Genomic DNA, 25,452 nt, shown 5'->3' on the forward strand with positions numbered 1-25,452 from the left:
AATTATATATCTGAAGCTCAACTTTAATACAAGTTTAACATTGAATCCTTTGCTTTTTAGTGTAAAACAGTGCATCTTGTACCCTAACCATACACCTGATTCAAAATATATACCATAACTTTTCTATATCAGATCTGACTCCTAGATGTCAAAGCCCAACATGTGGTAATTATCGGATCTTCTTGAAAAAAATAATTGTTCTTTTATGTATTGTAGACATAATTATTGAACTATATTTTATGAATTTATGTCAGTAAGTTTGTACCACATTGTATATTCTAATTTAAACTTTAATAATTTTATATATCAGTTAGTTAATTTAAAAGTAAATATTAAAATAACCTACCTAAATATAGATTTTAGTGAGTTACACGATATGTTGAATTCAGCATTGGTTAAAATTAGATATCTGTGATGTTGAAATACTAAGTTTATAGTTTCATACAAATTAGGAACTGGAATTATTTAAAAGCTAGAATATGAAATAAGAATCTTGTATCTTTTTAATTTGCTAAGATATGGCTCATGTACTGAAACAAACAGAGTGGCCCCATTCACCTATATTTTTAAAAATATAGTCTCTTATATAGTATCACTACAATATATAACATGAATTACCAACTGTCTCCCTAGTGGTTTAATCAGCCATTTCAATCTCTGAAAAGGATACCACCTTCTTTCAATCCAAGAATTCAAGAAGGTAGGTTGTGTCTTTAGTTTGCTCAAAGTTTCATATTTTTTTTAGACCTAAATAAAGCTTAGTTACAAAACCTGATAAATTATAGTGGAATCCTATGGTATCAGAATAGTTATTTACGATTTTCTGGTTATTCAACTGTGTGTGTGTGTGTGTGTAAAAAAACCTTAAAAATTTTGTTTGATATCCTCCACATACAAAATTTTAAATGACTTATCAACCTATGTTGAACAGCAACTGAGTTCAGAGGTCACAGCTAGAAGAGATAACTATTTGCCATACTTCTTGATTGTTCTATATTTTAAGAAAAACAAGTTTCATAACTTATTTGGAAATATTAATAATATATATACATATATAATGTATAATAATTTAAATGCTACTGTATAATACAAAACACTTGTCCACTGAAACACAGCAAAGACCAGTTAAGTTTTAAATTATTGGATACAGTAACATGAGTGCACATGCATTGCATTAATAAAAGTTATGTAATGTTAGCTACATATAACTAGAAAGTAATATAATAAAAAATAAATATATAGCATGATGAGACTTAAGCTACATAGACTAAACATTTGTATCTTCGGGTTATAACACAGTCATTCTAAACACACACACACACACACACAAAATTATATATTTTTCCTGATTCTTTTATAATGATCACAAAGTCGGTCAGTTGACAGAACCCATTTAGTTAGAATAAAAAAAGTCTTACTGAAAACAAACATTTGAAGCATAGTTAGGAGGTTTTAGAGATTATACAAACAGGATGAAAAGTTGTTTTAATCATAACATGAAATCACTTTGCATTCAGACAAGTAACCACGCAACTTGATATTTTTGCAAGCATATCTTAATAAAAATAGTTCACGAAAGAAAATTAACCTTTTTATGTACAGAAAAACTTGTAATACTTACTAAAAGTCTGTTAAATTTTGTGCAGACAGACACATTATATCAAAAGTTATAGGGTAAATATTTAACATGTGCAAATGTGAATATGAAACTGTGTACATCATACCAGGCCAATTGCAAAAGGGTTACTAAAATTCCTGCTTGTTCACACTGCATGACTAAAAAGTACTTTCTCCAAGGCCTTAATATTTAACTAAATACTTTTAAATAGCATTTATTAAAACTTACCACAAGCTAATCAGAATGTAATCAGTATGAAAATGTTATCACAAAAAACAAAATTACATGATTATAAGAGCAAATATTTCAATTGTAGAATGATTATTATTTTGAATAAAATAAACAATGCTACTTGAAATACAGACAAACTTTGGCAACTGATAGCAATGAACTTCTAACTTAACACCATAACTGAAGCAGGGTTAAAAAAAACAGAAAAAAAAAATAACTATCATAAAATATACTTAATCCAACATTTGTGTTCTAATCAATTTCTGGCTAATAGCCAATCTAAACTTTACATTATTATGCATCTAAATATTCAGTCTTCTATTCTCATACTTACAACTACATGATGGAATTATAATTCAACATGAGGCAATTACTGGGTATTCACAAACAACCAAAGAGCATACTTAAGTAGAATACAAAAAACTATTTCCAGGACATTACTGTTATCTGGATAAAAGAGACGATATAAACTTGTTGTGCTTAATTTTCAAAATGCTTTAATAAGGTGGTATGCAAGATAAAAAAATCACAACAGTTAATGGCTGTGGAAAGATTAATTAGAATGTAGGGTTGATGAGTGAGAGAGAGTAAAATGTTTTTAACTGAGCCCAATTAAAATCCATTCTTATTAATAGTGTAGTACTGCAAAGGTCACTGTTTGAGCCTTACATTTTTTTTAATTCCCAGAAATGATGTTGATAACATAACTAGTGAATAGTTAAAGTTTCCTGGGAAAATTAAATTACTAGGCATTTCCAGTTGTAATAGAGATGCTGAGGTGCTACAGAATGACTTGGATAAAGTTGAAAAATGGTCTTTGTTAGTTAACTCAGGGTTAATGTTTTTAAAAATGCAATCATTGTGGTGATTTAGTTTTTAAGGGAAAGCAACTTCCCCAAACTGGTGTGTTTAGGAATGTATGTATCCCTCTTTACCCTGCTCACAACAATTTATTTAGTCCTCAAGAATATTAGATTTAGGTTGTTGAATGTTTGGTTAATAAGCTAGGATGTGAGAGTTAAAATTGCCATTGCAAGAACATGGGAAATTGCAAAGAAAAGGATCAGAGGCAGGGTTGAGATGATAGCCAAAGGGCAGTCAACAATGGAAATAGGTAAGATGACACACAATCCATAAAGCATCATGAAATAAAAAGGCCTTTATCAATAAAACACAGTGGTTGGGATCAAAAGATCCAAATGCCTGAGAGTTAGATATGAGGAGGAAACAATGGCAATACCTCAATAACCAATTTCACACCACAGACACTGAATACTTTACATGTCCTGTGCTCAGGCTGAAAGAAAAACCAACATAAATGGATTAGTTACAATATATCAGACGTGATAACTAGTGTTTGATGCTGCAGGTTATTATGGTATAATGTCTAACTCATTTTGAAGTCTAGAAACTTATTGCAGAGAAAGACTGCTTTATGCAGGGCACTCATCATAATGTGTATAGAAGCAGTCGTTTCTAGTTTCTGCTTTACTGTAGTAATTATATACCAACCTTGTTAATCTTTCACTGATTAATTGTATATTACATGTTCTATGGATATACTTGATCAGAGTAGCTTTTGGAAAACTTAAGGTCAAACTTTGGAATTTATTCTAAGGAAGTTGCAACATGCTATAAATACTATTAGGCATGTTAAAAGTAATTTGGGAACCATGTTCTTTTAGTAGAGGGTGTGCATCTTTTATTTTTGCCACCAATGAGCCTAAGATGAGTAATTCATTTACTGATAAATTTATGTTCCTAAAATGCATAATTTTATTAAGCAGTACTTGCCAATCTTTATGCCGGTTTATAATAAAATCTAATTATTTCTGAACTGTATTATTCACTATTAGTGGGTTACTCAATAGGCTCCAAGCAGCAGTATCATCAGTATACTTTGAAAAACATGCATGTCATGTCATGAAAGGGTATGATATTGACAAAAAAAAATAAAAAAATAGTAGAGCAGAGTGTAAAGGAATTTGGAACCCATGCTGAATGATTATGTGTTACTTTAATCACTGCTATTCAGTTTGTCAATAAGCTAGAAATCCATCTGACTATTATATCAATTTCGTGACATGTATGCAATACCTAATGGCACTATGCCAAACAGTACCAAAAGCTTTCTTAACATTTAGGAATACAGTTAAGATTACTTGATTATAATTAAAAGACTTAAGTTGATTCAGTGAGTCTGATTAGGCATCACATTGTGTGAGGAGTTTCAAATGTTTAAAATCAGGTTGTTATCACAAAGAATGAGTAGTCAGTTGAATACAATATAGTGTACGAGCTACCTAAACAACTTAGAAGACTGACTGGTCTAAAAATGTTGGGGTTAGAGTTACTGAGAGAGTTTTTTTTTTTAAATATCTGCAATGGTAACTTCTTTCCATGTATCAGGATTGTATCCTGATAGTCATGATAAACTGATGATGTTTAGAAGTTAAACATATTGTTTAATGCATCTTTAATGACTGTTTTATATCCTGTCATGTCTGGAGAATGAGTTTTTAAAAGATTTAATATTAATTTTGAGTTTGGCTATAGTGATGTTTCTGTTGAATATGTTACTACTTTCTGCAAATGTGGTATCATTTGTGTTGGTGGCTGGAAATTGTAGGGCAAACAAATCAGGTTTTGTTGAAATATGGTTCCCAACTGTTTATGTGAAAGAACTTGTAAAGTTTTCAGCTAGTAAGTCTGCTATATCACTGTCAGTTTTGATAGTTATTGTATTCAATGTGCCAAAACAAATTATTGATTTTCTCTGTGAAGAGTGAAATACTTTTTTTTTTTTACAAACCTCATGTTAATAACGACTGTTGTTTAATGAATTTTGACCAGTTTCCATTTTTTTAAGATTATGTTCCTTCTAATGAGTGTGTATACTAGATTTATTTGGGGTTTGAGGGGAATATCTTAAGTTCTCATGAAGACATTTCTGTTTGAGAATAAGACATGTAACCATTCACTGTTGAAGTGTAAAGCCTATATTTGCTGAAGAGATTTACTTTTCTATGGAAATAACTTTAGTAAATGTTTTTGACATAACTATCCAGGCTACCTTTGTAGAAACAGTTGGGCTAGGTAAAAGGGTGTTACTAGTTCATTGAAATACTTCCAGTCAGCTTTAATGTTACTGTAAATGGATGGAAGATCAAATGCATATGTTTTGTCCGTTATTGTAAAGTAAAAGAAATAGGAAAGTGATCACTGGACATAGCAGGGTGTACCAAGAAGTTTCAGGAGATAAGTAATAATGGAGTAGAGATTAAGTACAAGTATCTGTTGGTACATGGTAATGTATCAGTTTTAGTTAATAACATGCACATAACTGTCCTCAAGAAGTGTGTGAAAGACAAACTATAGAGTTGATTCAAAAGGGACGAAAGTCATTATGGGAGAAGAAGGCATTTAAATTTTCTATTAAGTTGAATGTAGGATGTCTATGTAAACTTGTTTGCAAAATGTGTCTAGCAGTTTGCTTGAAGAGCAGTACATGGCCAGGAAGGAAATAGACAACTTTTGATGTGCACATTGTAATAAATACTTTCCTTATTTTTTGAATAAATTTCCATTTCTAGTGATATACAGTGTGCTATACACTAAAGAAAATTTCAATGCCTCTGGAGTCATTTGTTCTTAGTCATGTAAATAATGTGAATCCAGGAATATTTATGGTGTGCTTGTTTCTTCTTTAGAGATGCATTGTAGATATTACAATTACATCAGCTTTATCACTGCCACTTAGATCTTGGATCTCAAGTTTCCTAGGATACAAGTCACCTTGAAAATTAATATGTGAAATCTTAAGCATTTCTGAATGATGTGCCTTGCACTTTTAAGCTTCAATGTGTCATGTAATGTTGTTTGGTTTCAATGTGAGTAGTAGAAAATAAGTGTTTAGTTGATTTACAAATGTGACTGATGAGAGTACTGTATTCAAAAGCAAGGATGTTGCAGGCAAGGAGATAGATATTAACTCAGTGAGGAAAGCCAACAGATTCACAGTGAATTCTACTGTACTAGATGTTAGTCATCTTCAGAAAATGGTTGGAATTTAGTAAAATAGATGCAAAGTGTGCAAGAGCTTATGAACATATTAATATTTAACTAAAAAATGTTATGTATATATATATATAAATACACACACACACACACACATATATTGAAAAATGATTTCTAGTACCTATGATGTTACAAAATTGATTTGTATGCATGCCACACTTTGTAAGCTTCATTAATTCTGAAGTGAAGGGGGAAGGCAAATTCCTTTTTATAAATTTCAAAGATACATTTAAAAAAAATTATAATAACTACACTGGTATGTGGACACCACTATACTTTACCTGGCTTTCTATCCAAGTTATATATGGATTAAGAAAAATATTTCTTTTCAGAACAACTTCAAAATTTCCAGTCAGATACAAGACTCTCTTTCAAGCCAATTAAAAGAGACTGCAGATTCATGAGGTTTGGAATACACTGTTCTTATTCATTATAACACACATATGTAAGAGAAGTAAGTATGAGTAAAGAATACATTTTAAAAGAATTTAACATAGGGCAGGGAAACACTCATATTTTAATATGTCAACAAATACAAAGGGTAGGAGGTTCTTATTTTGTATTTGGCTTTTAAATGTCTGAACTTTAAATTTTTAATTCATTAACCACTATAGCCATCTCAAAGCAGGCATAATAAAATATAAACTGTGCAATTAAACATGACATACATACATATTACATGCACAAAAACAAATTTAACATTGTTTAAAAATATTGTCTTTGGAATTAAGAAATTGAAACATACAACATCAAATTTGAATTATAAACTATATTATGATATCTTTTTTGTTTTACATATAAGGATAACAAAATTATTCAACTAAAAACTTTAAAAACAACACTCGAACATTATGACATGCATCCTCTGACTTGTCCATTGAGAAAGACTTGTAGGCCTATCAGTTATAAGCTACAAGACTCCTCTCTCTATACAAATCACTAGTTATGCCTCAACTATAATACTACATACAGTTTTGGTCTCCTTATCTATGGAAGGATTTTGAATTGCTAGAAAGGGGTTCAGGAAAGGGCTGTCAAGATGATTCCAGGGATGGATAGGTTACCTTAGTGATAGATCAAGATCTATTTTTTTTCTCTCGAGAAAAAAAAAGGTCATCCTTTCAGTGTTTAAAAATTATCTTGTATACTGGCAGGACAATGGTATATAGTTTTCTTATGTTGTGATGTGCTGATAAATAGGATGAAACACAAATTTACAATTTGGAAAAAACATGCTATCATGTTCCAGATAAAATAGTACTAGCATAATTCCAAATCAAATACTGGCCATTTAAAGCATTAAAAAAATATTAAGGAGTTGTTTTACTACCATGAAAAAATAAATACAACAACTGTCAGCATAATGGCAGTACAGTAATTAATGGGTACATGCTTGTAGCTTTATACGATACTGCACAAGATTTGTGCAGTACAGTACAGCTACAAAAACAAGCACCCTCTGACCACCTAAAGTTTCTGTTGATTCACTCAAGAATGAACCAATTTTATGTAAAAAAAAGTAAAAAACTGTAATGTAATTATATGTTTATTACAACTACATATGGTAATTTAATTTGTTAAATTAAAACTGTGCCAAATTTCAACTTCTGAAATAATAAAGTAATTCATAATTAAGTGAATTACTTTTTTTAAATCACAAACTGAAATGTTACTGCTGCACTTAGTAACAATTTTAAAATTACTCCCATTGACAGAATTCTGGAAGAGAATACTCCTTACAAAATAAAAATTACCTGGAACACTGTATCAATCTACAAGATGACATACTTAACATTTTGAGCATAAGCCCTTCACAGTAGTTAGTCACACCTAGAATCCTACGTATTTATCCACTTTTTCTTTTATTGCACTTTTTCAAACAGAGAGAGCTAAAACGCAGACATTTACTATTAAGGACTGAAAAACATTTAAAGTTGTCTGTCCTAGGGACTGATTAAAAAGGAAAGAAGAGAAGCATAGATGTTGAATATGTAAATTTTTGTAAAAATAATTAAGGATAATTCTGAAAATTAATGAACCATTTAATTCAATTTTGTTATGAAGTGTTAGAATCTATTGTTAAATATTGTTTAAAAAACAATATTAGAAGTTGACACTAATAACCAACATTTAAATACACACACTACAAAAGAATTTTCCTTCCTTACCAACTTCTCTGAAATTTATTGATATACAAGTACAATTTCTCAATGAAATTATTTTAACCTTCTGAAAGCATTTTTATCAGTGAAAACAAAATATTAACTTCAAATGGAAAAGACAAAAAAGTTAAGAATTAGTGACTTGAAAGTAAAGACATTCTTGTTAAGTAGGAATTTTTGTAATTAGGAAGTAAACAACTAAGTTATGACTTTTAACTTTCTCTGAATTGAATGAAAGTGTCTTGATTCATTAGTTAGGTTTTACTTGAATTACTTGTGTGGAGTTTTGATCTCCTTGTCTAGGAAAATATAATGAATAATTGGAACAAACTAAAAGAAGAGTTATTAATATGATTATGGAAATGAAAGGGGGTCACATTTTTCTTCTCTTGAGAAAAAAGACATGATCTTATAAGCTTATAAGCCATCTTCCATTAATTACCTAACTCAGCAAATAACCTAAATCCTTTTGTTTAGCAGCAGCATCCTCTTCATAGCCAGTAATATTCAAGACTTTCATATCATGCAATTTAAGCAATTTAACCCTTAAATAGCAGGAATGTTGTAAGTAGCAGCATCAATTGTGATGGCTACCATTTAAGGGTTAACATTCATTTAAGGAGAAATATGGGCCCCCATGGTTAACTCTCCACTTCACAAAACTCCTAGTTATTTATATGTTATATATACAACTTTGGATAAGTCACTCTTCTAATATTAATACCCTACCAAATACCTAGTCTGAACCAGAGTTCACATATTCCATTATTATTACAATTTTAAGGTAGTAATATGGATTTTTTTACAATCTAATTATTTCATTATTATTTTTACTTTTATCTTCAACTTAAAGGTTAAAAACATTCACAATATCGCAATCTTAGTCATTTATTTATTTTGTCAAAAGTTTCTAAACTGTTATAAAAGTTAAGCTCTATTTATGCCATGGCACCTGTTTTTCTTAAGCAACATTTTAAATAAATAACAATAACATTCACTGACCTTTTCACTCTGTTTTATATATTTTCCTCTTTCAAATGCAATATTATACCTTATATTGTGAGCATAGTCTACCTAGCCATTTATAATGAAATTTCTTTTATATGAAGCTTTGTTTTTCAACATGGTTACTCTCAGTCTTTCTTGTAAACAATAACAACTTACCGATTACTAATAATTACATCTGCCAAGCCACCTAAAATATTTACTGCACCCAAACTAACTTTAGACACTTGCTTACCATATCTGAAGATAAAGCTTCACTATCATATTCAAATGAAAATATTCTACAGCTGTTACTATTCTCAAGTTCACATTATGTTTCAAATATAATTTCACATTAAAAAAAATTTTTTCCACTACAAACATCACGTACCACTTATTTATCATTTGCGTCTCATCTATTTATAAATGTGCAGAAGTTTTAGGTTTCCTACTACTGTAAAGTATCTTGTATCTTAAAGTAAACCACATGCATAAATCAACCAATGCTCTACATTGCTAACTCTCCTAGCTCACTATCTACTAACACAATACAAAAACATCTTATTACTCTCTCAAACTTTAAAATTCTCTCAACAAAAGTATGAAACTGAAATTCTGATAAAAAACATGTTGCACACAAAAATCTTCTTCTACCTCTAAATAATAAACATCTTTCATTTGGCTTAAATCCATTTTTAAGTTTAATTTAAGGCACATTACATGCTGTCCCATATTTCCTTTTTCTTTTTTTATGCTGTTGTCATAGAGGATATCACATTCTTGATGTAATTACCATTATGTGTTTTTATACCTTCAGCTTACTAAAGATTCCAAAACACGTATTAAATGCTTCATAAATTGTGATCACGTTATTCTTTAAAAATAACATCACCTTGAATTTTTTTTAATTGTAATGTATGCAATAATGATTTATTTAACATAATATAGACCACAAGGAGCCACGTGGTCTTCCAATGCTGCCCCTTCAAACTCAGTCCCTTAAAATATATCCTTTGAGAAGCCGTATAGTTCCTTCATTACTCTTGTAACATGCCCCTACACTCCCACCACTGAAAGTTCATTTCCTACATTAAACAGGTCTACATTACCTAATGTGTATTCAGTACACTTGCACAGAATCCACAGCTCAAAGCTGGCTCTGATCACCATGAAAAAAATACCTTGGAGAGATCACAGAAACAAAAGTATAAGACAAACTCAACTTAGGTCTTATAATAACCACAATTCACCTTCCAAGCTTATCTCAGAGTTCAATGAGGTAGGGTACATGGTTATTTTAAAATTACATTTGACATAAAGATATTACAGTAAGAACAAAAAAACCTTTACACAATCATCACTGCATTTGGGCACAAAAATTTTAAAGCATTTTATTAATAATATTAATAACAATAATATATTGGGTTGTTCCAATATTCACAAACTGTATACATCATACACTCTATAAAGCTTAAGGAAAAAAAGGTAAATTTTCAACAGTACACATAACCTTAAATTCTTTAAAATTTTAAACCAGCCATGGAGTTAATTTCCCTGTAGTGAAAATAAAACTAAAAAACTAGTCTGTATTTTCCTAACCTCAAACCTATGCATCCTGTTGTATTCCAAATATTCAGAAGATTGCACAAAGAGACCAGAGCCATTTATCCTACTGGCCCCCTGCACCACACATGCTCAATCATGGTGAAGGGATAAAAGTGGAATATGACACCATATATGCAATATTTTTTGTCTCAGTTGCTCATTCATCAGTTCTTTCATACACTTTCCCTCCCACATACAAACTGTTATAGTTTTGTGCATGTGCTATGTACAATCTTATTCTTAATACTAAAAATATATTTTAAAAACATCCATATCTCTTAATCTTCATCTTCAAGAAGAAAATATATAAAAATAGTTAAAAGTTCTTAATCTATCCCCATAAAATAATTCTTATCATCAAAATTATCGTAATATAGCCTTTCTCTGAATCCTTTCCAACAACTTGTGTAAGTAAACATTCTTTCCATTTTTCTCGTACTTATATATACGGAGACCAACACTAACACAATAATCTGGGCCCAAGCCTAAATAAGCGTTTGTCTTAATTTTCTGTACAAGACAATAGAGTGGTTTTAATCGTTTACATCTTAAATCTGGTGTTCAATCCATAGCAAACTATATCTGGTACTATCACACAGTCACATATAGACAACGTAAAATATTAGGCCTAGCCGCTTCCTGTTATATCAGTTCGGCAACATAAAAACTTCTTAGTTCGAGCGTTACATGAGTGCAATGCCAGGGACTACCTAGTACTTGAAGGCTAGTCAGAACCAGCTAATCAAATTTACTGGCACTTTCATCAATTGTTTCATTTTCTCTGGGGAACTTAAAAAAGTACTAAATACATTATCATAACGTTTTATAAAATAACATGACTTACATTCTGGTTCCAACATTCTGACGAAATGTTTCATTCCGCCAACTTCGATCACAATTACTTCCTGCCATATTTCTATTTTAACTTTAATAAAATATATACCACTAGGTGGCAGTACTTGAGAGTCCAGGTCACTATTACCCGCACTGATCTTTTCACTATATAGATCAATGATTACGCACACTCGTAACTATGTGACATGCGTCAGCGTGAATGAGAGAAGAGCATATGTTTTTCCACAAAAATAGTCTAGTATTCCCTGCATGTGGAATTTTACTCCGGTAATAAGTGACGAAACTTTGAATTAAAACATTTTAAATCATTGTTCACGCATCATTTTATATTATGAAACGTTTAGTTAAATAATGATTAAATAGATAAAAGGGATAAACATTTTTCTGGGCGTGTGGGAGGTAAATTTATTAAACTGTTAAATCACGCAATTAATGCAAGATTATATAACCACGAAGAGTAAACTGCAAGTCTCATGTTAGTTACCAATCATAGGAAGTGTTTACACTTGTTTGACTGGATATTAGTTTGTTAAAATCTATATCGGTAAAGTAAATTACTGTGTAAGTTCACTAATTAATAGCTTGTCCCCCAGTGGCTCAGCGGTATATCTGCGGACTCACAACGCTAAAAACCGGATTTCGATACCCGTGGTGGGCAGAGCACAGATAGCCCATTGTGTAGCTTTGTGCTTAATTCAAAACAACAGCAATTAGTAATTTCGTCTTCTCCATTCGAGTTTTAAATATATATATACACACAGAGAGTGAGGCGTTAGAACCTGCGATGCTTTAGCACCCTCACTTTTACATAATTGACTTACATAGCGACTGTAAATTATCTTATTATATTAAATTTCTGTGGATCCCCTTAGATTGAGCTGCCTTTAGCAGATTCTTATACTTTTAATCTTAAATTGCAACTCCTTCTACAAGATTGATATCTATATACATACAGTCACATTGTGTGACGTTGGCGTTATCTCATAAAGAAAATTTATTTAAATGATATTAATCGTCATATACAAATTATTTTGCAGCATTAGCGTTATGTGCGCATACAGACGTAAGTTATCTTTTTTATATAACTGTTCGAACCTCGTTACCAGCTGATTACACAGAAAAAAAAACACGAAACAAGAAAATGTTGCAAGCAATGGTTTAACTTGATAAGCCTAGTACGCCTAGTAAGATCTAACAATGTGATGTAAAGTGTTATAGCATATTCGAAGCTAGATTATAAATGCGAGATACTTGTGAAGTATTTGAGAGTTTTTGTTCTTTTTATCGAGTTAGAGAGTTGAATCAGTCAACTTTTTTTCGAGAACTGTTTGTATCTCACTTTGCTATCGCGCTTATTCAGTTACTTTGTATAATTAAGTTAAGTTTTGTTTTTACCTTCGTTAAGGTTATTTGACTAGGCCTACAATCATTAGTGATGTATACAAGTGTTCAAGCTTGTAAAAGCATAAAAAATGTGAAATAATGTAATTCATTTTCGTTACATGGACTGTACTTTGAATTATTTTCCCATATAACTTAAAAGAACCCGCCAACGAAAGAACGATGCTACAACAATACATTGTTGAATAAATATTATAGAATTTCCATTCAGTGAATCATATTCTGTTTTATTTATTATCGTTAAATTTTGAAATTAACTATTTCATCCTCATAACTTAATTATAATTTATGAATTGACCAAATGTTTGAAAAGTTTGGTGTGACTTGGCTACGTAATAATGTGTGTATGGGTGTTTTCTTATAACAAAGCCACATCGGGCTATCTTCTGAGTCCACCGAGAAGAAGAATATAGGAGTTGGTATGCAGAACATTCATTTAAACAAATAAACATATTTTTAATTGTTAAAGTGAATGTTGTAAAATTACATATTTAAAAATTATTAACTGCTTACAAGGGTAATTACTGAAACAAGCAAGCATATCTTATCATGAAATGATCTTTCATGGATTGTTTATGTAAATCATATTCTATATAGCTGTTTGAAATGAAATCTCTGAGTATGGTGAAAGGTAAATTTCAAGGATAAATATTTTATTAAGGAAATTTTACGAGTGAAACTTATTACCTAGAGCTATCACATTTCATCTGTTATAAATAGTAAAAAACAGGATTTTCTAATGTACTGAAGACATTTCAAACAAATTATTGAAATACGTATGATATTCGTACTGTACTAAATACACAAATGGCTGTTATGACCATTTAAATAATTTTCCACTTATTTCATTCCATTCCTTAAGTTGTTTTTCAAGACTTTCAATATATCAAAAAAATATCGTAACTGTGTTAATAATTACAGTACAGATAAGACTTACTCTATTTTTTAGATAAAATATTGATATATATGTGTGTATACACACACACATATATAGAGTTATGCTCTTTCTGTTAAAAAATGGGGATTTAGAAAGTGTACTATATGAAGTGAGATTTTGTATTTTCGTCTATTTTTTATTTGATAATGCTACATCAAACATGGTAATCAAACTCACAATCTTACTTTTATTTTTTTAGAATGTGAAATAATGTAAATAAATTGTATTTAGATTGGATAACAAAGTATTGACTAGGTTTCTACAGTAATTTTCCATTTAAAAGATGTTGTTATAAACTACAAATTGAATATTCTAGTTTAGGTGTTTGCTAAAGGGAACTGCTAATCATAGTTTTTATGCAATATTTGAAAAGTTCATTAAGGTGTAATAATCGAGAAGCTTTACATAGTATGCGGAAAGTAGTAGTGAATATATTATAAATATAATAAGCAATAAATAGTTGAGTGAATGAAAAGTTAATGAGTACTCCTTCAGTTTGTGAGTTTCAGGAAGCTTATCTGCTACTAGTATTGGAGTTATAGCATCTGTTTTGGTTGTTTTTTTAGTTTCTTATAAGTGTTTGTTTATCCATCAAAGATATCTAGTTAAACGCACAAGTAGCCTTGCAATTTATATTGAAACGTTGTTTGTGGACTTAGGCTTATATCTGTTTCAAAGTTTATGTTGAAAAGCTTATTTCTGAAATTAGGCCTACAAGTTAACGTGGTTGTAGCAAACATTTATTAAAGAAACAAATTAATGCGTTATCATTGTGTGGACTGGGTATAGAATTAATTTTACCAAATTATTCAAAAGAACCTATCCAATTGTGGAACACATTACACAATTGGTGTTTGAAGTGTAATTATTCATAAGAAAAGAAAATAGAACTTTGACCGAGCTAGAACTTCAGCTGTTTAAGAGGACGATAGCACTGATAAGAAATGAAATCGAAACCTTGCTAGAAATACTGAAATAAGGTCGACAAGAATGAGACAGAAAGTTAAGAAAGATCAAAGGTATGAGACTACAGTTTAAAGATGAATCACGAAAAAGAGAGGTCTCAGTTGAAGAATAATTGAGAACAAAAAATAAATATGATTAAAGACAAAATCCACGAAGTTACTGGGAACGTACAGAGGCGTTACATCAAGTCTGAAGAAGAGCAGATAGAGAATCACTGAAGTTCAGAAAGGCTAGAGAAGTATAAAAAAAATCAACAGCATGAATAAAATAATAGTAAAAGTAACTGGTAAATACAAATCAGCCACATCTCTTTTGATATCCTCCAAATAATTTCAAATTTAAACACAATTTACTATAAAGCATGGTATAGAAAAAACTACTTGGTTTACACTAGTTACAACTACAGTTGTGTCATCCATGACTGCAAAACCTTCACAAGGCTTTCTGGACTTCTCCACTTTTTCACCATTAAATCCAGTTTCAAATTTTAGTTAGTTATTTCAACACAACTGCTAAATCTAATGTAAGATTAAATAACCGCGAGGAGTAAACTGCAAGTTTTATGTTTGTTGTCAGTCATAAGAAATGTTTATACTTTTTGACTAGACATTAGTTTATTGGGATCTATCTCGGTAATGTAGATTATTACGTAAGTTCACTAATTCATAATTTCGTCTTTTTCATTCGTGTTCCGTATATTTGAAAAGTGATACTAAGAATGTATACGCAATATATACATGCAGAAAAAGATCAAAACCTGGGGTGCTGTAGTACTTCTACTTTTACATACTTGACTTATGTAGCAACTGTAAATTATCTTATTATATTAACTTTCATCTTAACTATGGTAGAAAGGTACCATGCATATCAAGCTCTGTTTAATATAATTTACAGAGTGAGTGAAGTGAACAGTGAACAACAAGCTACTCATCTTGCTGCCCATTAAAAAAGCAACAACAACAACACAGCTTTAATGGCATCAAATAACATTTCAGCTGAAGGCAACAACAATTACCTGGTACTAGCCTTATCCTATACGTTCAAGGTGGCACACCAAAAGGAAGCCTCTAGAGCAAAGTTATGGTACAGGTTATGAAGGAACAAAGAAACCTTGGTCAAAGTTTTAGAAAATTTGAAAAGACTTGTTTAATTACATTATTCAGATCTTTCATACAAATCAATAGACTTGTTTGCACGTGACCTACTTAAATGTGCTAGAGCATATGAAATTATGAAAATTAGATTGAAACAAAGTAAATGTACTTCTTTAAAGAAACTCTTCATTTGGTAACACAAGTTGAATCAATTAATTTATTGATTGCTGATTCACCATATAGAGTATGGTTCAACTCCAGCAGTTGAATGAAAGTGTGCTGTATACAGTGCTCAGTTCACAAAAAATTCCGCATGCGTGTGAAGCAGCCACAATTAAAGAATTAAAGTCAGAGATAAATAACTAAAAGTACCATTGAGAGCTTATGAGACAATCAGATTATGTAGTTATCATTTCCCTCTGACAGTTGCCTAGAAGAACTGAAATTGTTAATTGAAAAACTAGATACACAGAATAGAGGAAGTAAACCATAAGACATTTGGCGTTTTTAAGTGTAGCTTAAGATACTATATTGCTCAGAACTGCAAATAAAAATCTATATGAAATGACAACTCATCCTAAAAGATATCAGAAGGAGAGAACTGTTACAGACATAGAAAACCTAACTATTAAAATTGAATCTTTAAGGTATTGATAGCTGATTAATCCAATGAGACAATACCTTGAGGATGTGTCTCTGAGCTGGTCAACATCAAATGAGCGATAGAGTAAACCAGAGTTAAAAGAAAATAGAAATTAGCTGAATTCATGTAGCAAAGCCTAGCTGGAAATACTTCATCCGCCTCAAGTCAGGTAAGTTCATTCTTTAGAGAAAGATGTTCATAAGTCCAAAGGCTTACTGATGGAAAATTTTGCAGTATGTTGATTGACACTGGTTCTAAGGCTACAATTATTGAACCTGATTTGATAATGAAAAGTGGGTAATTACCCCCAGAACAAAATAAAGTTCAAGCAACAGCAAAATTGGAAGTTACCCTTGCTGTAGGAAGTTTATTAACACCTCTTGACGTGTTGGTAAATGACACCACGGAATAGCGCATATTGGGAACGACTTCATGCAGAAATATGAATGTAATATCAGGATAGCTAGAAATGGTTTCACAGCCTATGACTAAGAAATTATCATGCACTACATGACAGCTACTACAACAGAGACTGATCATCCGATGACAACAAAGAAAGTAGTGTATTTATACGTATGACTAAAAAATAAAATACTTATACCAGAAGTTATTAGGAATAAAATCTTCGTATAGTGATTGGGGCATGATGGATTGGTTATGATCACCGAGCCGCTGACCATGGCGTACACTCTGCGTACGGCTAACGATCGGCTCAGCCCGATCAAGATCCAGATGCCAACCGCACGCCACCCCCCCGCTCACTCGCATTAGCTGTCCACAGTTTTACAATATGCCCTATCAAAGCTGTGTTTGTGTTCCCTAATTAGCCCTGTAATTTTACATTATCACTACCCTCTAATTAAGTACTTGTGCTATATGGTTAAAGGTAAACACTTTCTCTAACAGTATTTCACGGATATGTTCTGGATGCCAGGAGACACACCTTCCATGCCATCATAGATAGGATGCTCAACGAGCTGAATAGAAGATTCTCCTCTGATGTCTGCAGTGTTCTGATGGGTGCAACTGCATTGAACCCCAAACACTCCACATTTCTGGACAGGCAAGCACTCTTAGGAATTGCAGCAAACTATGGTGTGGCAGAGAATGACCTCGCAGTAGAGGTCCACCAGTTGAACCAGCTAATTGCCAGGAAGAAAGACAAGGGGCAGGAAATATCCACACCATTGGAACTTGCAACCATGCTGGAGCCATACAAGGATGCCTTCATGGATCTCCACAAACTTGTATGCATCGTTGTGACCCTGCCTGTCACTTCAGCTGCCTGTGAGAGAAGTTTCTCATGTCTGAAGCTTCTCAAGACATACTTGCACAACAGCAGTTGTAACACCTGCATCAGCAACCTTGCTGTCATATCAGTAAACTCCAGGAGTGCAAAATAACTCGATATTGATACTGTTATAGACACATTTGCTGCCAATCACCAGAACAGGCGCATTGTTTTGAAGTAATATTGACTATAAACACAACATGATGAAAGATAGTTAGCCTGATAGTGACTTTACTTTTCCTCAGAGTGTATTAACTTCACATGGAATAATTCGTTTCTGCTATGTAAACTGTGTCTTTATGTTATATTTCTTTTAATTTGTAGCTTTACTCTTAATGGTATATTAAATGTTCAATCTAAGCTAATCTTGATTTTCTTTATTATTATGTATTACCTTGGGCGGAATTTAGGTGAGCTTTCTCTTTTACATATGCGCATATTTTCATAAACAGATTATTTCTAATTTATAACAATGAATTATTAATCAGAGTATGAGCTTCCAATGAAAACTGCATTGAAAACGCAGTTCAAAATAGCACACCTTTCTGAAATGTACCTTGGTATTTACATTATTATAATTTACCAGCTATACTTCATATTGATGATATTTTGGGAAGCCCCTTCACAGTTTACCTCATCCCCCATCCCCAACAAAAATATCCTGGCGCCGCCACTGTGCAGTAGGATTGCTCAAGAAACTTCACGATCCAAGAAGGGGAAAACTTTGCACGCTCGGTTTTAAATATTTAATCTAAGTGTTTGAAATAGAAAGCTGCTAATCAAAATGATGATGATGCAATAACTAAAAGATTCATTATGATGCAATTACTGGGAATTTTCATTTGGTATGTGAAAGTAAAGGGTAATTTATGAATATATGAATCAGTGAAGCATTGAGTATTCAGTGAGCCTATGAGTTCAGAGGCGTTCAATCAATTCAATATAAGAAAAGTTATTCAGCATTGCTAGTGAGACTTATCTCATTTACTCTGTCATTCAGCGAGTGTATTTGAAAAATTATACGTTTGTTTATCCACCAAAATTAATTATTTAGGTGTATCATTAGTCCCAAAATTTCTATTGAAACCTTATTTGTGAAAATAGGCCTGTATCAGTTAAAGAATCTATGTTTAAAAGTTTATTTATGAAGTTAGGCCTACTAGATAACATTTATTAAGAACAAAATGATGACTGTTTTTAGTTGTTTGTCTATTACTTGAATTTTTAAAACAACAACTTATAAGCGATAATAGAAGTACTGCAGACAATAGAAAATTAGCAGGAATTCAACATTACCCACAAACATTCTCGGAGGGCGGAGTCAAAATAGTGTAAAAGTGTAAGTTGATTAAAACTTCATATAAGTATGCTGAATAAATAAAGTATTATGTAACTCATTTTCAGAGGGGAGAAAGTGCTCATCTCCCTGTAGACGCCCACGATTGTGAGCCGAATTCCTTAGCTACCTGGCTTTACTAGGGCCGGTAGGACTACTATTCAAAGCTGTAATTAAGAAATATGTGTTCTGTCAAGCTTATTTAACTATCATAAGGACGTGTTTTAGACCACTTAGATGAAAAAAAATTCGCTGTCTCTTAGAAGGAAATGTATAACACATGAATAATTCGAACGGATTGGAATATTCATAGTCCTTTTAAAAGAGTACGAGCTCTAAACGACGATAAGTCTGATGAGCTACGTAATCAAAATCATACTTAGAAGTTTTATGATAAAATGAAACCAGATGTAACAAAATAATAATATAGTTTTATGCTATATAAAGGAAGTAGAGATGCAAGTTCAAGATAACAGCAGAAAGAGCAGTGGAAGTACAAAAAGACCTCTACCTTTCCTTCATTGATTATACCAGTTTTTGACATAAAACATAAGGAAGTGGTGGACATAGTCAACAAACTGGATGTTAAAGAAAAATATTTTCAGTTTATAAGGAATCTTTACTAGGATCGAAAAGTTGTATTTAGGATAGTAGGAGAGATCATTGAATGATCAGAAATCAATAGAATAGTCAGAAAAGATTGTGTTCTTTTTCTGCGATCGTTTCTCATTGTATAGTACAATTATCTTTAGAGGAATATCCGATTTGAGGGGGTTATCATCAGTGGCTAAAATAAAAAATAGTTTATGATACGCTGTAAGTAAACAACATGATCTCTCAGTTAATCACAATGGAACGTAATGTATAGGAATAAGTAATAAATAAACGACACCAAATGTACAATAATAATACACAAAAAAGGTACTTATAGAAATTTAGCTTTTTGGAAAGCTCCATTATATCAGACGGGAGGGGCAATTCAGAGATTAAAAAGGGAAAAGCATTATCTCAGAAAGCATTTTAGGAAATTGAAATTTTATTAAAGAACAGGAATCCCACCATTGGCATAAAAATAAGTGTTATAAAATGTTGCCTGGTCTGTTCTTCTATACGGACGTGAAAGTTGGAATATTAATAAAGCTACAAAAACTAGGAACTGTATAAATGTGCTACATTGAAAGGATGTTAAGAATACCTTGTGCACATAAAATTACAAATGAGGAAGTGTTTAAAATGGCAAGAGTTTATAAATCTCTCATATAAGTAATAAAATACAGACAAGAAGGGAGGGTAAATAAATAATTCAATAAAATATAAGATCATAGGTAAAAATAGTAGAGACAAACAAGGCTCAAATATATGAATAACTTCAGTAAATGGATAGAAGATATAAATATTAATATAGACTTTCTTCAGGCTAACAGAGATCGAAATAGATGGGGACCATAATTGCCACCGTCTATAACAGATAAGACACAGAACTTCTTTTTTAAGTTTTTGCTCTAGTATTCCCTAATTTAGCAGTGTAGAACTAGAGTAAAGGCAGCTTGTCATCACCACCCACCGTCAACTCTTGGATTGCTCTTTTACCAACGAATAGTGGGATTCACTGTAAAATTACTACGCCTCACGGCTGAAAAGGTGAGCATGCTTGGTTTTACGGAGATTAGAAATTCAAAGCGAAAAGTAAAAACAAAACAACCTTTGGTACCTTGTAGCAACAATAACCTTGTTTTTGTTTCTTGATGATTTCGCACAATTTTATCCGAGAGCTATCTACGCTAGCCATCCTTAATTTTGAAGTGAAATGATAGAATAGTCCAAATAATAAGGTTTGACTGCTACTTTTATAACACACCTAGAGTCTTAAAGCGTAAAGCTTCATCTTATTAGACAAGAGGGACGAATCTCGGAACCACACCTTGCTCGTCAAACACTGAGGTACGCTAGGCCAAGCAACAATGGGAAAAATAACAATTTCCAATACTTTGTGGTTTATATTTCAAAGTACTAAAATTAATTAATTTTTTTTTTACTTCTTAGTAACACAGCAGTAAGTTTGTAAGCTTATAAAGCTAGAAATCGGTTTTGATACTGTTATGTAGCTTTTTATTTTTCGAAAAACATAATTTTTATAGTTCAGTTTGAAGTAAGCTCAAAAATGCAACTTGCGACACAAAGTAATAACACGTCGTAATTTTATCAAATAAAGCTTTTCTCGTTATAAACTGGATTATTGATAAGTTGGTAGAGGGCAGAATGTATTCAGACACATGCTATGTTTCGTAATTAAAATACAAGGTAGAGGCTTTGATTGCTTGAGGGATGTACTTTTTACCTAAACTTATTGTGAGTTATATCTATGTTATTAATACATAAATATAAATTTACATTTGTATAAGTAAAACGTGAAGATGGATAATGTTTTAAGTTTATGAGATAGCAAGTGAGTATAAATTTATCGACATTTTGTATTGTTAAATTTAGTGTAACTTTACACCTTAACTCTTACAAACGTTGTTAGTGTTAGTAAAACTGTAACCATGTTTTATAAATTTCTTATATCATGGGACAGTTAGACAGTACAGCTTGTCTTACGTTACTGTCATTAGTATTACTAAATAGAATACTAATTACGCTAATTTTATTACTGATTATTTGCATGCATTAATCTACTGTTATTAGTTGTTTTTTCTGTTTACCTTGTCTATCAGTATCACAAATAAATTTAAACATTTGTTAATTGCAAATCTAAAACTTCAATTTTCTTTTAGTGTGTGTGTGTGTGTGTGTGTGTGTGTATATATATATATATATATATATATATATATATCTGATTTATAACTTAGGCTATTACAAAACTCACTTTTTGTGTAGTTTGTTGATACTAGATGATAATGCAGAGTTTTCAGATTTTTGTTTGTGTTGTTGTAACTCCCTTTGATTCTGTGGTATATCCAGGTGAAACTGAATTAAGAGCTGTATTAAACAGGTCTGTCAAATAATACAGAGTGAGTGTGTGCATTTACTATCACTCGCATGGGACAGTCAGAGCTGGATTTACCTTCTCTGCCACCCCAAAGTGAATTCCAGAGTGGCTGTCATACCCATACTCACACTACCTTTATACACATTGGTTCATGTCGAGGTTTGAGTACCAGTGGTGTGCAGTTTGCTATTTTTATCGAATTGATGATTTAATGTATGAAAATGATCAATGAACACAAAGTAATGTATGAATTGAATACCAATATTATAAATACAAAATAATTTTAGTCAGTTTCAAGTATAACAGATTCTAACATCTTGGCCTATTTCAGGTGCAAACATATTAAAGTGAACTTTTCTATTGGTGATGTATCAATAATATTCTCATAAAAGTATATTTAAGAGTTCTGACTCGATGTCAAGTAAAGCCAAGCTATTCAATCTCTGGAATTTGTGATGATCTCAAACAATATTTTACATACTTCAGATGAGAAACAGATCTATTGACACAATAGTTAGTAACTACAGTGCAGAGAAAAATGCAAAAAAAAACACAAAACAACTTTGTTGTTGGATAATTTATTTGCAGTTTATCACTTTTGATTGACTTCTGAAGTTGTGGTGGGTTTGTAAAAATTTTATAGAACTCTTCAAATGAGAGTTGAGGTGCAAGCATTCATCAACAAAACTTTCCTTGCATCTTTGAATTCTTTTCACACCAAACATACATTCTCTTTCAGCTATGGGGACATTTATTTGTGGGTAAAAGAGTAGCTTAATAACATAGTATTTTGTTTATGTATAATATTTTACCAGAATTAGCTTTGTAATTGTATTTCTTGTGTTCTTCCAAGAAAGTATTACATTCTGAGATGAGCTCAAGTAGCATCAGGTAATTCCCTTTGGAAGACAAGCAAAATTTTTCATCTGTACTTCTGAATACTTCTCCTTGAGATGACTTGTTGATGACTGTGACTACATGCATAAAAGCATTCTTCAGTATCCGTTTTCTCAGTGTCGCCCCTATATTAATATGAAATAAGTTCTGCCATACAATTTGTCCTATTTTTTTTTCAAGTTCAAAACATAGATGCTATGAAATTCTCAGGCTTGTGTTCTTTTGGTCAAATGTAGTCGTTCTTTCAGTCTTTGAGCCAGATGAGTTGTCTCACCAATAAAGGTGTGCAAAAATTTGCTCCTGTCTTTACAGAATATACCAGTGAATTTCACTCTGAAAATTGTTTTGTAGTTTGCACTTGAACAAAGATTTGTATTGATATATTAAGCATTATTAATATAACAAAGTTTAGGGACAGCAAGGGACCTATTGGTCCATCTGGCTTGCTTCATCCTGTAAACTAAATTAAAACTATTAATTTAAAAACAAACAAACAAGAATACTCCTTAAAGCCAGCCATTATAATTTGTATAGTTATTAAGCTTTCTTTATAGCTTGATTTGCTGCATCATATAATCTGAAGACAATTATTTCCAAAGACCAACCACTCTATTACAAAAATAAATCTGTCCTAGCTGTAGATAGCTCCTATTGTGTAAAAAATTATATTTATGTTCCCTAATCCTTCCACTCATACCATTAGATGTATATAAAAAAAAATCCATCATCATTTATAAATTCCTTTTTATAATCTTAAACACTTCAATCAAATACCTTTTTAACTTATAACAGCCTCTCATTCCAGCCACTATTCTCTGGATTCTTTCCAACAATTCCATGTCTTTCCTGAGGTAAAAAAAAAAAAAAAGCCCAAATCTGAACAAATACTGAAATTTATGGGCTAACTAGTGACCTGTGCAATCACATTATAACCTCTTCAGACTTGTATTAGTATTTCTGTATATGCAACCTAAAATCCTATTTGTCCTATTAATAGCTATGGCATACTGTTTGAATGGCTTAAATAAACACTACATCAAGATTCCCTAATTTCATAACACTGTTAAGGTTATTCCCATTCAAATTGTAATTCTACTTCAAATTATGATAACACATACACTATTGTGCTTCTACTGTAATTAAAACCCATCTGTTGTAATTAGCCTAACTCACTAATTGATCAAAATCCTTTTGTAAATGCTATAATTCTCTTCACAACAAGCAACACTTGACATATAAGATGAAGTTAATTTGTTATGTATTTGAACTAAGCTGTTTGAGCATTTGTTTGTTTGTTGTTAAATATTCATGTTCATATATTTTTTTAAATTTTAAACATTTTCACAATTTCCAACAAAACATTTACTATAGTTCAAAACCACAAGTGACTGGAAGTTTTTATTGTTTGCTGCTGTACTGAGATGAACAAAATTGAGTATGATTAGAAAAATTGCTAAACAGAACAAAATAGAAAAAATATAACTAAAATATCAGTATTCATTTAAATGTTCAAGTTTCATTTCTGAAAAATTAATTTTGAGAGAATATTTTTTGAATTGTACATCAAGTATAAACATTTAGCATAAAATAATTTGATTAATATAATAATACTAATCAGTTTTATATTAGTCCAAATAAAAATATTAATAAGGTAAAATATAAAGAAACTTTACATACATTTTATTAAGCAAAATAAAACTATAAAAAATCTTTATTTGCTCAAATAAATCATGCAGAATCGTATGGAAGTTTTTCTGTACCCATGCCACTAGAAGTTTTATGGTAGCAGGAAAACAAAGATTTAAACATAAAATAGTGGTCATATCTATCAAATCATGTATAAGCATTCACCATCTTTGCTGCCATTTCACATTTAAATGTCCTGACCCTAAACACCATCCCTCTCAGCCCATGGGTACCCAGAATATGTTCCACCCCTGTCCATGAAGTTCTTCTGCTTTGTTGTGAAGCATCCAACAGCAGGGACTACCATATGCCTAAGGGGTTTGTAGGTACTTGGTTCCAAGAGTTTCTGGATGTGTGGAAAACCTTTACTGGGATTTCAAAAGTCCTTTTATAAGGCTTAGTCATTCAGTTTTCATCTCCACCACCATTATTCCTTCCTTCCTATAGTGTTTCCACTTTCTGCATGATTCTCAAACTGTGAAACTTTGTTCTAATGCTGAGATTTGTTGTTGTCATTTGAGTTATTCTTGGGTTTTATCCATGTCTATTTGTTGTACCTAAGAAGACAGAAGATTGGCATCTGATCATCAATTTTTCTTTGGAGTTATTTCTTACTTTGCATTAGTATTTCTCATCATGACTGTGGATGATCAAGTTCATTTTTGTCACTGCCAATCTTC

The 25,452-nt window shown here is 31.5% G+C and overlaps 2 protein-coding genes across 7 annotated transcripts in view; one reads left to right on the plus strand and one right to left on the minus strand.

Moving 5' to 3' along the window:
• LOC143255568 (uncharacterized) overlaps positions 1–11,679 on the minus strand; it is a 31,535-nt gene extending 19,856 nt beyond the window's left edge. Inside the window, exon 1 of one of the 3 annotated variants that reach the window (XM_076511414.1) lies at positions 11,522–11,679. In XM_076511414.1, coding sequence (XP_076367529.1) covers positions 11,522–11,589 — 68 coding nt within the window. In that variant the 5' untranslated portion in view covers positions 11,590–11,679. Of the gene's footprint in view, positions 1–10,671; positions 11,004–11,142; positions 11,328–11,521 lie in introns of those variants that run through there. The other 2 variants (XM_076511416.1, XM_076511415.1) reach the window with 2 other exon arrangements.
• Positions 11,680–21,446: 9,767 nt separating this feature from the next.
• Positions 21,447–25,452, plus strand: part of Pisd (phosphatidylserine decarboxylase) — a 63,791-nt gene continuing 59,785 nt past the window's right edge. For 2 of the 4 annotated variants that reach the window (XM_076511419.1, XM_076511424.1), the window contains exon 1: positions 21,484–21,646. The gene's annotated coding sequence lies outside the window, so the exon portion shown is untranslated. Of the gene's footprint in view, positions 21,647–25,452 lie in introns of all 4 variants that reach the window. The other 2 variants (XM_076511422.1, XM_076511418.1) reach the window with 2 other exon arrangements.

Source organism: Tachypleus tridentatus, chromosome 7, assembly GCF_004210375.1.
Source record: "Tachypleus tridentatus isolate NWPU-2018 chromosome 7, ASM421037v1, whole genome shotgun sequence".
Lineage (NCBI taxonomy): Eukaryota > Metazoa > Arthropoda > Merostomata > Xiphosura > Limulidae > Tachypleus > Tachypleus tridentatus.